We start from the raw sequence: 14,187 nt of genomic DNA, 5'->3' as shown, positions 1-14,187 counted from the left end.
AAAAAGCATAAATCTTATAATAAAATGTCCTAAATATTAAATGTAGAAATGCTGAATCCAAACTAAGAATTTAGCTTTTTTTTGTTTTAATTACACATTCTCCTAAACAAGGAGAAAAAAAAAAGGGTAACAGTTGAACACATGAAATCTCTACAGGTTCAAAAGCTTTCCACTATTATATTAAAAGTCTTGACTTTCCCTGAATGCCTCCTATTCCAAAAAGGAAGGAAAATATTACATAAGTTCACTATTAAGTGAGACATGTTGCAAATTAAATCTGACATACTGCATTCCAACAAAGCAAAGAACATAAAGATGGTGACAATGGTGTGGTTCAGTTTAATAGTCATGTCCTCGACTGACAACTTCTTTGCAAGTAGGGCGTAGCAGTATGGTATGCTCAAACTGGGCTGTATAGGAACCTTTAATGTCGCACAGTGGAGGGTAGGGATCCACTATTCCCAAGTCACACAGGTTTTTCAAAGCCATTAGATATTTACTCTCTCCTAGGCGATCTAGCCACCTGCGGCAAAAGGCAAGGGTGCCGAAGTTTTCATTGATGACATTCAGCAAGTGTTTTGCTCTTGGAAGCCTGCAACAGAGAGAATTCAGTATTTTCTCCCATTTGTGTGAATGAAATTTCGCTGAACTTCATAGCAGAGTTATAAAAAAAAAAAAAAGGAGCTTAGCATTTCATGGTCTAACAGGGTTTTATGAAAACACTAGTAAAACAGGCCCATTTCTGACACAAATGAAACAGGCGCTAGCAAGGTTTTCCTCGGAGTGTGTATGTTTGAGAGAGAGAGAGTGTGTGTGAGAGACAGAGAGAGAGTGAGTGAGAGAGAGAGAGAGAGAGAGAGAGTGTGTGTGAGAGACAGAGAGAGAGTGAGAGAGAGTGTATGTGAGAGACAGAGAGAGAGTGAGTGAGAGAGAGACAGAGTGAGTGAGTGAGTGAGAGAGATAGTGTGTGAGAGAGAGTGTATGTGAGAGACAGAGAGAGTGAGTGTATGTGAGAGACAGAGAGAGAGTGAGTGAGAGAGAGAGAGAGATAGTGTGTGAGAGTGTATGTGAGAGACAGAGAGTGAGTGTGTGTGTGTGTGGGGGGGGGGGGGGGGGGGGCTCCAAGTTCCATGACCCCCTCCTTCCCTCCCTCCAAGTTCCAGGCCCCCCTTCCATCCGAGTTCCATGCCCCCTCCCTCTCCTCCCCAGCGTGTTCCATGCCCCCCCTTTCCTCAGAGTGTGTATGTTTGAGAGAGAGTGTGTGGGTGAGAGATGGAGTGTGTATGCGAGAGAGAATGAGTGAGTGAGAGAGAGAGAGACAGAGTGTGTGTGTGAGTCTGTATGTGAAAGAGAGTGTATGTGAGAGACAGAGAGTGAGTGTGTGTGTGTGTGAGAGAAAGTGAAGCCTTGAAGCATTTGTGCGCTCTGTAAGGCTCAATTGACGACACATAGTTCCGGAACGTTGCAGGAATGCTTCAAGGCTTCACTTTCTCGGCTTCAGAACGTTGGAGGTGCGTTTTATTATGTAGGATGGTGCTGAATCATTTGCTCACTAGGGATGTGCATTCAATTTACTACCATCTCTTAAATTTAGTACATACAAAATTAGTATAAACCTATCAATTAATGTACATCTAAATGCAGAATTAACCAAAAAAGGGCAAAAATTAGGGACAAAAGACAAAACAAACCAAAAATGTCTGCCCTTTGCACATTTCTAATGTCAATTTAGAAATAAGACAATGTACTCCTATGGCCAATTAAGAACTGTAAGAACAATTTCAGACCAATATATTAAAAAGCAACAACCCACTCGGTTAAAGCATTTCTCTTCAGTTTTATCTTAATTTTTACAGCGAAGGCAAAGGAGGCAATAGGCAACACTTTCCATCTCCCTGCCTACAATCTACTTACAAACCGCATGCCGAGTCAGGGGCAGGACAAAAGATTTACACCAGCTCTGGTTTCTGCATCAGACTCCTTCTGGCACCAAAACTGCCATCAAGAAGCAGAAAATATGGGACTAGAACAAGCACAGTACGCTCTGCCTCTTCAGGCACTCTATGGGCTCTCATGAAATGTTTAAAAAAGGATCACATTTCTTCCCATTTTGGGTGATTTCGTAACAAGAAAAAAACAAAAACAAAAGACTCCGTGAGTTTATAAAAGGATGGCAATTTGAGTGGCTGAAAAACTATGTACACTGAAAGGGAGATGCATTAACCCCCCCCCCCCCCCCCCCACACACACACACACAAACCCCTTACCTTTCCAATCCTTGTTGAAGCTTACTGATTCGGAAAGGAGAAGCCATGCAGGAAGGAAATCGCATGCAAATGACTGCTTGCAAAAACAGCAAGCACATCAGTAGGGGAAAGCACCACCACAGGCGTAGCCACTTGCTAAGCATAGTGCTATGCGTGTACCAACAGCAGCCAACAATTACAGCACCCCCCCCCCCCCCCAAACACACCCTATCAGATTTAGCAGAAACAGCAAACAGCCACTTAGAAACCATCTCATGCTTCTGCAGCAGTGAGAGGGGTCAGAGCAGGAGCAGATTTCAGAGGTGCAGCGCTGATCAAGGGTATAGGAGGGGGGGAACCAGTAGCAGCACTTATGAGGGAGAGGATCCAAAGCTATACTGATCAGAGATTGCGGGGGGGAAGAAAGAGGATCAACCATGAGAGAACTATGTGCGCTACACACAGCTTTCATACACACATACAATCTACATATATGAAAGCCATGTTTGCCTAGCAGGCAAGGTGCTATGGGGTGGTGATCGGGTTGTTCAAAAGTGGCACCAGCCCAAAGTCTTTCAGATGCAAGTGGTCCCCACCTGCAATTCCGCTAGGCCAGTGGTTCCCAAACCTGGTCCTGGAGGCACCTCTGCCAGTCAGGTTTTCAGGATATCCACAATTAATATTCATGAGATATATCTGCATGCAGTGGAGTGCTTGCAAATCTCTCTCATGAATATTTATTGGGAATATACTAAAAACCTGACTGGCTGGGGTGCCTCCAGGACCAGGTTTGGGAACCAATGCGACAGGCAATGCTGGGGGTGGGCAACTCACTGCCACTTTCATAAGTGTCTGATCCTCTCACCTGTCCATCCAACAAGTCTGCTGTACATCAAGGACCATCCAACCCCCCCCCCCCCCCAACCCACCCACCACCGAAATCCCAACCAGACTGCTCCGCAGAGAGGCCACCATCATGCAACAGCAAACAGCTCCTGACCACCCGTAAAAATTACCATACAAAAAGGTAGGGGCTGCTTCCATGCATTGCTCAGAAAAACGGATGTGCATTGCTCAGAATACATTTTTGAATACCGATCGGGTCATTTAAATGCATGAACATACACTTTACGTTGTCTGCAGCCACGCACAAAAACCAGACCAGAAAACCCTGTTGTGCATCTCCCGCTGAATAACATGCTCGCTAAACTGGCTGGAACCAGTCAAAAAAAGCATGCTGCTGGCCCAGTACGTTTTGTGCATCGGGCCCTAAATCTGCACGTGTACAGTCCTGTTGGACCTTGATCTGTCACTAGCTTCTCAATCCAGAAGGAAATTAGAAGTAAAGGAATACCCCACTATTTTTTTCCAGCTTCACTAGCATTGTCATCTTTTTCATACAAACCCCTCTTTTGAACCTAATGAGATAGAATCAACTGCTGCTCATCTACAAAAGATAAGGTAAAAAGTGGCAACTTTTCTGATGATTCCTGGATGGTACAAAGGTTGATTCTCTAACCTTATTGGCACATGCCCAACATCAAAGTTCTTCATGTAGTGAGAGCATTCCATATCATCATGAACAATTCCTTTTCCTGTGCTTCCAAAGGTCTCGATAGCATACACTTCTCCTTCCTATAAAGCAAGGAAGTCAGTAAATACATGCAGTGTGCTTGGAACCACTTCTCTGAGCACATGCTCTGTTCTAAGCTGGGGCGTATCTGGACTCCGGCGGTAGGGGGGGCCAGAGCCAGAGGGAGGGGGCACATTTTAGCCCCCCCCCCCCCCCCCCCCCCGCCGCCACCAACCCCCGCCAGCCGAGGTCCGCTTCCACCTGCCGCTCCCTTAAAAACTTCTTCTTCAGCCGGCGGGGGACCCCAAACCCCCGCCAGCCGCCCCGAGGTGTTTAAAATTCATCTTCGGCCTCCGTGGCCATGCTGCTGTTGATAGGCGCTGTTGAATCCACTTCGGAGTCTGACGTCGTTGTACGTTGTACGTGCTGCGACGTCAGACTCTGAAGTGGATTCAACAGCGCCTATCAACAGCAGCACGGCCACGGAGGCCGAAGATGAATTTTAAACACCTCGGGGCGGCTGGCGGGGGTTTGGGGTCCCCCGCCGGCTGAAGAAGAAGTTTTTAAGGCAGCGGCAGGTGGAAGCGGACCTCGGCTGGCGGGGGTTGGGGTCCCCCGTCAGCAAAAGTAAGCAACGGCAGCGGGGGAGGGTTGATGGCGGTAGGGGGGTCCAGGGCAAAATCTGCGGGGGCCCAGGCCCCTGAGGCCCCACGCAGATACGCCCCTGGTTCTAAGTATCTCATCAAGTGTGATATAACAAATTTTGCCTAAAAAGAGGTAATCCTTTAGCATATTTTATTCCAACAAAAAGTATATAAAGTTTCAATAAACCGTAAGAACTAGATCTGCATGCACTGCCTTCACTATATGAAAATCTCTCTCGCACATTCATTATTGCATCCTGAAAACTAGACTGGGAAAGTGTGTCCTGAGGATTGTGTTGAAAATCCCTGCTCTAGAGAGGAAGATGAGAAGGGCTGGTGTTGAAAGATCCGAGGAGGCAGTGTACAGAGAAAAGGGGTCTGTGGAAAGGAGGAGCATGGAAGCTGAAATGGTGTGGTGGAGGTGAACGAAGGGAATGGGAAGGTGAAAAGCAGAACAAGGATGGGAAAGGGAGAAAAGTGACAATGGGTGGGTTGGAGTGAGTGGAAGATAGAAAGCTAGTAAGTGAGGTGAAAAGAAGGAAACTCGTGGACTGGAGGGTAGGTGAGGTTTAAGAGGTAAAAACCTGGGCTATGAATGGAAAAAGATGAAAAGGGAAAAAAGTTTCTGTAAGATGTAGAGATGGAAGAAATGGAAAGAGGATCCAGTGAAAAAAAGAAGACAGGCAAGAGAAAAGCATGAAAGAGGCAAGAGACCAATGTAATCAGGAAATATACAGATTAAAAAAAAAGTTTCCAGGAGGAGGGGAGGGGGAGGGCTAACTTTTCAGTACAAAATGATCTTAAAAAGTTCTGAAGTTTCACTTAGCCACATTACGTGTGTTTGGGCTGGTGGAAATGTTGTCCTGCTTGAAATTCTCTTATTGCAATTACACATTTGTCTATGTAAAGATAAGAGAATGGTATTGGAGATGACTTGTATGTTTTCCTTCATGCCTGACCTGTTAATAAAGACTTTTTTTTTTTAATTTGCAAGAAGTTCCCTTCCCCCCTACATTTTGGTTATTTTGAATGTAGTGATTGGAATGAGTCAGCTTTAGAAAAATTTCACTCATTTCTTTGTTCTTTAATCTACACTAGAGCAGGACAGGAGTGACTTGGATTACTAGCTAGCTTTCAATCTCAAAATGGCTGCTGCAAGAAATCACACCAGCCATTTTGACAGCAGAGCCGGCAAGGGCAGGAGCGACTTGGGATCGGGGTAGCCACTAGACCACCAGCTAGACTCAGAGGGAAGGGGGTGTGTGCTGGTATTTTTGGTTTTAGCTATGGCCAAAACCACATGGCGAATTTTGGCTACAGATTTTTTTTATTTCGGCTGACACAATGTTAGTTTCAGTCACCCTCTACCCCACATCAGGCAGCCTTTCCCTTCAGTTATTAGGTGCTCCCCTTTTCCAACAGAGAAACTTATTCACCCCCATCAGACCCCATCTCCTCTCCCTCCTTTCCCATTCATGTGTCTCCACTCTCACCCTTTTCCCTCATCAAAATTCCTTCACTTCCATACCCCCCCCCCCCCCCCAATCAGGCACCCCTCCTTTCCCTGTATCTCATCAAGCATCTGAATTCTTCCCTTCTCTGTTAGGTTCACCTCCTCCCATTAAGCTCACCCATGTCTTAGAAGCTCTTCTCAGGATCCTTCTCTTACCAGGTGTGCCCCCCCCCCCAACATCCAGCAGCTCAAATGCACTCGGTGTGTCAACACAGCAGGTAACCCTTTTCCTCTGAGTAGCTGATGCACACAAGGCAGGCAGCTCCAGCAGGTGATGTAGTGCCTTTTCTCTCAGCCAGGCAGGCAGATAGCATCTTGCATACTGAATGCCACTTTTGATGACCTCAGCAGATGCACGTGGCATGCTGACTGGCTCTTGATAACCAATTACATCTGCTTGTACCCACTGTGTCAGCCTTCCTCCACAAGGCTCCCTTGCCCTGCTACATTACCAAAAATGTATGCAAACTTTTGTGATTATGCACACAATCACATAATTTTCTGGGGTGTATTAAGCAGCCACATTAAACCCTCGTATCCTAGGTGGCTCAAGTTCTCAGCGCTGTATCTTTTGAATAAACACTGCATAACCAGTGGAGAAAGTATTTTTAAAAGCTCCCAGTGTTTTACCTCCATTCTTGTTGCCTCTCCTCCTTTCACAATGGGGACAGTTTTGCCAGCATGTATTCTGTATGGGCCAATGGAATGCCCATTCAGATTGCGAATCGGTTTCACTGTTGAGGCAAATTAAACAAGCTTTCAGAAATAAAATCTGAAACACTGAGCCTTCAGGTACCCACAGATGGAAAGCTTCTACTGCAAGCACAGGGTGCTAGAAAAGTCTGTCTCCTGTGACACTAGGGTGCATGGCCCTTGGGGTCTTATGTACAAAGCTTTTGCCATAGATGCACATGGGGAAAAAAGTCCTTAGGTTGTGTTAGAAGTGAGATCCTAAATTTGACCCAGGATAAGTGTACAAAATGGACTATATCAGGAAAGCAAGTATGCTTGAGCAGAAACGCTTGCAAGAATCCAATAAGGCATAAGATATGACCTACAAGTCTACAGTAGCTAGGGAAATCTGATCCTCTATATAAGAGCCAAAAGTGCACAGTTTAAGTTAAGATCTTCAGTTGAAAAAAGTAGACTGTAGTGCAGTGGCATGCTTTAAGGCACTGAACCTTCAAAACATACTAAGTAGTACATTTAAAATGAATAGGAGAAAGTACTTCTTCACTCAATGAGTAACTAAACTTTGGAATTCATTGCCAGAGAATGTGGTGAAAGCAGTTAGCTTAGCAGGGTTTAAAAAAAGGTTTGGATAATTTCCTAAAAGTCCATAAGCCATTATTAAGATGGACTTGGGAAAATCCACTGCATATTCTAGGATAAGAATAAAATTCTGTTTTACTGTTCTGGGATCTTGCCAGGTACTTGTGACCTGGATTGGCCACTGTTGGAAACAGGATACTGGGCTTGATGACCTTTGGTCTATCCCATTATGGCAATGGTTATGTACTTATGTTAAAGGAAATCCAAATCCTAGCATTTGGTAGATGGCTGCTTTTCATGGTCTAAACCTTCACCACTGAGGGTTGAACAGCCTTATGCCATTTACCTTGATATGTTTTACCATCGATCTCCACTTCATAAGACTCCATAACTTCCTGAACAGCTTCACCAACATCACAGAGACGAACATCGATTCCTGCACACTATATTTTAAAAAAAAAAAAAAAACACCTTGTATTTATGGAATTAATGGTGAAATGTAAACTTATCTATTAATTTTCTCTCCTTGAGTCCTGCCAGATAAGTGGGGTTAACCCTCCCCTACCAGATTCAGACAAAAAAAAGCAGCATCTGAAAGCTACATCCCTTACATGGGACTGATAAGAACGCTGAAGAGGAAACGCAGCAGTATGTCAAAGCTAAGAATCTAGGTTAAGGACCTGAAGGGAAAAAAACCCACACTTATTTGAGCTTCTAGAACAGGATCAAAACCACACATGATACAGCCAAAAACCTCTCTCCTTGGTTGATAACCCAAGTGAATAAACAACAAGGCTACCTTGATAATGACTGTTTATGAATTTTGCTTCTGGAAACCTGTCCAAACCTATTTTTAAAACCAGTTGTGCCAACTGCTTTCACCACATCCTCCAGGAACTAATTCTAGAGCTTAATTGTGCCTTATTCCAAGCTGGTGGCCAGGATTGCTGGACCATTAAATAGTCAACTGCTCCTTTGCCATCTGTCCCGAACAAGAATTTCCACTCAAACTAAAGGCCTGCATATGAGGAAAGTACTAAGAAGTTGTTTCCCGCAATGAATACAGCAGGGGACATCTGTGAATAGTCACTCATCTGCTACTTCTCTGTAGGAACAGCATCACAATTATACATAGTAACACAGTAAATGACAGAATGTGTATGGAGATACAACAGGAAAGTGAAATTTGAGCGATGTATGTTTTTGACACGCTCATACTACAACATCCACTACCCGAGTCAGAAGGAAGAGTTATGCTTGGGATGAGGAGCAAAGGAAGATCTGGGAAACCATGAGTGAGGCCTGGAGCCTTGCAAACCAAGAAACGCCAATATACGGCAAAGATGGGCAGAAAAAATGGCCCTAAAACTTACAAAATCAGCCATTCCAGTAATCCCAGCACTGAAAAACCCTGAATGTTGCTCAACTCTCTGCTAAGACAATGTTTATTTCATTTATATACAGTTTCTTACCATCCTAGTAGATTATAGAACACTGACAATCAAATGCCTACACAACCCTTTCCTACCGTTCACTGCCAAACCCATTTCCGTTCTAAAATTTCCACTTCGATATATACCACCGAGTAAAAAAAAAACCCTCCCCCTTCATTACTTCTGCTACTCAACCTTCTCCAGAGATTTTACCTTAATATGCTACAGTCACCCACTTGCCCTGCACAGCCAAACGATTGAATAGTGGACTAAGAATCACTCCCTGCACAGGTAGGCTGCTTCTACCAACACCCTTAAGAACAAGAGGAGAGCCTGAAGCTATTTGACTCGGGGAAAATATATTTTAGGACCATCTGGTAGTACTCGGAGAATATATAAGAATGCTCCTATCAGGCGAAGGACCATAAGAAAGCGCTCATCTCGCTTTCCTCAAACTCTCACAGCAACTTCTATCCGGAGTGCCTTAGACACTACTACCACGCCTTTCCAACAGAGAACAGGCCTCAAGTTTGCAAGTGAATTAAGCCAAAAGCCATCACTACTGCAGCCAACCTTAGGGATGACAGAGAAAACCAAGGGGAAGCACAGTACAACCCACTAACAAAGGCTCCTGGTGCTACTGTGAAAGAAAACACCAAAAACTCAGATATCCACAACCAGGTGGAAAGTGACTTAGGAAAAACTTAACAAAACAAAACAAAACTGAAGGACCCATTAAAGTACCCAGAACTAAAGGTGTGTGTGTGTGGGGGGGGGGGGGGGGGGGGGGGTTTACATCATTGCAATGGATAGGGAGGGGCCAAAGACTAGAGGTCTCCCCTACAGTTTAGGGTTACAATACTGGAGTTGAAGTGGTTTTGGTCAAATACAACTGTTCAGCAGGTAATTTAATGGTTCATTGTTTACTAAGTCAACTTATGGTGAACTTGGGGTTGAGTTGGGCTGGGTGGGGGTTGGAGGGGTTTGTTTTGTCATTGAATGATGACAAGAGATATGTTGAATTTCTGCTCTGTTTTGCAGCATTTTGGTTTTGGCTTTTGGTGAGTTTCATAGCGGGGGGGGGGGGGGAGGCGGGATTAAAAAAAGGTAAATGCTGGTTGATGACTTGTGTGAACATATTGGTATTTTCCTATGACATTCATTACGGTGAATTTGTTCTTCTCTTAGCCATCAATAAAAATGTTGAAACAAAGTACCCAGGGCTTTCCATAAAAGGCAGGGCGAAAAACTATTCAAGAGTGAGTTTACAGTAACCACCCTTCTGAGTTTTAATCTCTACGAATATCTTACACTACAACACAATACAAATAAATTCACCACCATAACCACCCCAAACTTCTCCCTCCCCATCTCAAACAATTTGAAAATTCTGGGTGTCACCATTGACCGAAATCTCACACTTGAAAACCACGTGAAGAATACAACTAAGAAAATGTTCCATTCCATGTGGAAACTCAAGAGAGTAAAACCTTTCTTCCCAAGGGCCATTTTTCGGAACCTGGCACAGTCAATGGTATTAAATCACCTGGACTATTGCAATGCACTTTATGTTGGCTGTAAAGAACTGACCATCAAAAAACTTCAAACAGCCCAGAATACCGCAGCCAGTCTCATATTTGGGAAAACAAAATATGAAAGTGCAAAACCCCTGAGAAAGAAATTACACTGGCTCCCACTTAAAGAACGTATCAAGATCTGCACTCATGTACATAAGATCATTTACGGAGATGCCCCGACCTACATGCTAGACCTAGTGGACCTGCCACCCAGAAACGCTAAAAAATCTTCCCGCACCTTTCTCAACCTACATTTCCCCAGTTGTAAAAGACTAAAATACAAACTAACACACGCAACCAGCTTTTCTTACATGGGCACACAGCTGTGGAATGCACTTCCAACTCACTTGAGAGCGATCAATGAATTAAGTAACTTCCGCAAATCTCTGAAGACCTACCTCTTTGACAAAGCCTACCACGAAAATCCATAACTAACTATAACACAACACCTATCCAACTTTATCTAGAATGTACCTCTCTACAACTGCTTGACCAAAACCTCGTCTTCCTTGACTTCTTTGTAACACCAATTGTATTCTTCATCCTGGTATGGCGATGCCATAACAAGTCTTTGTAAGCCACATTGAGCCTGCAAATAGGTGGGAAAATGTGGGATACAAGTGCAATAAATAAATAAAATAAACAAACTGGGCCAGCTAACCAGGCATCCAAGGGAAGACACTCCTTGGTATTACCTACTTCCACTATGTGCGAAGCTGTTTCCCCACACATAAAAAAATCAAGCCATCCAACTTCTGCACACTTATCTGAAAGGAGAACCCTAAGGTAACAGCCAGGGGCTATTGGACCCAAAGAAAGAGGGCTGAGTCACACATCTGCTGCACACTTTGCCCCACAGAACTGGAGTTCTTATGAGAAAAGTGATATAACCGCCTTTTTTTTCTCGGCCAGAAGCAGGACGCAAGGTGGCCACCTAACAGAATTTAGAAGCTTCTCCTGAAGAAATATGAGAACATTTTCCTTCAAAGGAAAAGGATGTCCTCCACCTGAACTCACCAGGTTTATAGCCTAGCTTCTTCATCTTGCTCTTCCCCAACTACTCTTGAGAGGATCTGAGAGGGGAACTCTTTCCACTAAAGTTTTTTTCTTTCTTTGGTGGGGGAGGGATATGGGTGCACCTGGAAAGAGACATTGGTCCAAGACAAAACAACTTCCCCTCTCCCACCAGGAAATAGCAACTTACAAAAGTATTCTGTATAATTAGTACCATGTCAGTTGAAACACCCCCAGTGAGAAGGAACCAACAAGGCTCCTAAGACCATTCCTGCTATGCTGACTCTAAACACAGGACCAAAGGATAAAGGGAAGGAGGCATACACAGGGCTATGACAAGCCCAATACTGCAGCCGTTTTGACCAGTATATGGCACCATGGCCACACGGCAGTAGCCTGCTCTATCTTGAAAGTTGTCCCACTCCCAACCTTGTATTTAGCTGCCTTTCAATGCGAGGCAGGAGGGACAGGGCACAGGCGAACCCCAAACATCTTAAATCTCCTGCTCCCTAGCACTGTGACAATACGGGATTCCTCCTCCTGACAAGCCAGTGCTGTGGCCTTGCCTTCAAGGAGCTCACCCTCTGCACTTTTTTTTTTTTCAATAAAAATCTTCAGCAAAAATTACTTTCTAGTAAAGGGTTCTCTTGCAGAGAAAAAGAAACCAGGGAGCAGCAATGAAACTAGGATCTACCCTCCTGAATTAGCCCTTCTCTCCGACCATACTCAACCAGACAGCTTCTGTAGCTAATAAGCCCTGGGAGCACACTTACCAGTCCCTGAAGACTGTTGCCTTAGGAGCTCTTACCGAGATCCTGCTTCACCAGGGGAACATAGCCCAGAAACTATTGCCCTGGGGAGTCTAGCAATCCTGCTGCACATGTCTGCATTATCTGCTGGAGACAGAGGAATATGGAACAACAGAAGGCAGCACCAGCACTAGTCACCTATAAGGGAAGTAAAGTCAGTTCTGAGCTTCCACCATTCCAACCCAGTTTCCATCTGCTGGCAGGGGAACACAAGTCACTTCTTAGGGCGGGGCTAGTCGGCATAAACCAAAAAAGGATAATTTACAAGAGTGGAAGTAGCCAACCACAATCTTCAAGGTGACCAAACAGATGTTTACTATCCAATATATAACAGAGCTGTCAAACTGAACCCAACATGGGCCATGTTTTGGCACTCAAAGCCTTCATCCAGAGTTCTTTTAAGCCAGCGATGTTTTCATACAAATGGATAATAGAGTTATCAAACTTTAAAAACTTAGCAAAGTGAGTCAGCAAAGAGAGTTAAAGGCTCTTTGCATCTCACCCACACTCAAATCGGCAAACACTCTATTATTCATATTTATGAAAACATTGCTGGCTTATAAGAACCCCTGACAAAGGATTTGACTGCCAAAACACAGCCCCATGCCGGGTTCAGTTTGGCAGAACTGTTATACATTGGATAACAAGCATCATTTTGATCACCTTGAAGATTGTGGTTCACTACTTTCACTCTTGTGGATTATCTTTAAATTGTCTGTGGCAAACAAGATGGCTGCTGAACTAACACGCTAGCAGGCAGTGCTCCTGCAGTTCGTCAGTGTTACCTTAGAGATGCCGAAACGACGAGGCAAGTCTGCTTCCCGGGCCCCAGAGCGTACGGTATCTTCGTTGCAAGACATCCGCTCCTTCTTACAGATGACTGCGCCATCATCTTGTACAGCGCCAGGATTGTCGGGAATAAGTCCGCTGATACACGCTGGTGCAGATGGAAGCACAGCGGCGTCTCCTGGACTCGAGCTTACGCTCAGCCCTGACATGCGGGAACCGCCCCCACAGCCGTTTGGCTTTAGCACTCCTTCGGAGACGACTCTGAATCGTTCCCCCGACGGTGGTGAGACCGATCAGAGTCGGGAGGCGGAACAACTGCCGGTTGGAGAACAATATGCCTTGATTGAGACACCGACCATACCAGCGATTTCGGAACGAAATGTTGCTGGTTTGAACGTGGATTTGTCTTCACAGGAAGAGGTAATACCACCACTTTTTTCCTTTCAAACTATAAAGCCTGCTGAAGTAACTATGGACTGTTTGTGGACCTTGATAGCAGATTTAGGGAAGTCACTAACTCCTCAAATAAATATGTTAAACCAGGAAATGAAAAATCACGAGGAAAAAATAAAAAAATTGGATATAAAAGTAGGGGAATTGGAAAAATCAAAGGTAAAAAATGACTTAGATATGAAAACACTTCAAACACACCAGGAAGCAATGATGAAGGACTTGTCCTCATTAAGGAGAAAAACTGAACTTCTTGAAAATACCGTTAGAAATAACAATATACGGTTGTTAAATTTTCCTAAACAGATTACTAAGCCCCCTAGGGAAATGTGGAAAAAATATTTGACGGAGATACTTGGAATAAAAGAGGAGCTGATTCCCCCTTTTACGTATGTTTACTACTTACCAACTAAAGAAATCTTGGAGGAAAAGAAAGAACAAGATCACTCGCTGAATGTAACGGCATTATTAGAATCAACAGACACTGAAGATATAATACCCACTACGTTAGTAGTGACTGTGGCGCTTGCACCAGACAAGCAATGGTTGATGTCTATGTTTTTTAAAAATAAGCATAAAACATTTCTTGGTCAGAAAATTCAGATGTTCCCTGATGTCTCTAGAGAGACACAAAAACGTAGGAAACTATTTCTATTAATGAAACCAGCAGTAACGCAGCTGGGTGCTACATTTTTCTTGCGGTATCCATGTAAGTGTGTGGTAAGATACCAGTCAAATAAATTTACTTTTTTTGATCCTGCTCAACTAACAACATTTCTTATCTCAAGGCAAAATAGGGGTACCTTACCACCTACCCGTTGATTTAGTTTAAACGCTGTTGACACTAGCCTGTTATTTTTGTTAGTT

General features: G+C 44.1%; 1 protein-coding gene across 1 annotated transcript in view; it reads right to left on the bottom strand.

The window, feature by feature from the left end:
- Positions 1-319: 319 nt before the first annotated feature.
- Positions 320-14,187, bottom strand: part of LOC115478143 (methionine aminopeptidase 2-like) — a 33,994-nt gene continuing 20,126 nt past the window's right edge. The window contains exons 8-11 of the mRNA XM_030215389.1: positions 7,595-7,691; positions 6,607-6,710; positions 3,766-3,881; positions 320-592 (exon numbers count right to left, since the gene is read on the bottom strand). Coding sequence (XP_030071249.1) covers positions 340-592; positions 3,766-3,881; positions 6,607-6,710; positions 7,595-7,691 — 570 coding nt within the window. The 3' untranslated portion in view covers positions 320-339. The remainder of the gene's footprint in view (positions 593-3,765; positions 3,882-6,606; positions 6,711-7,594; positions 7,692-14,187) is intronic.

The sequence above is a fragment of the Microcaecilia unicolor genome, chromosome 9 (genome assembly GCF_901765095.1).
Source record: "Microcaecilia unicolor chromosome 9, aMicUni1.1, whole genome shotgun sequence".
Classification (NCBI taxonomy): Eukaryota; Metazoa; Chordata; class Amphibia; order Gymnophiona; family Siphonopidae; genus Microcaecilia; species Microcaecilia unicolor.
The sequence above is the reverse complement of the archived record's forward strand: the minus strand, read 5'-3'. Positions and strand labels throughout refer to the sequence as shown.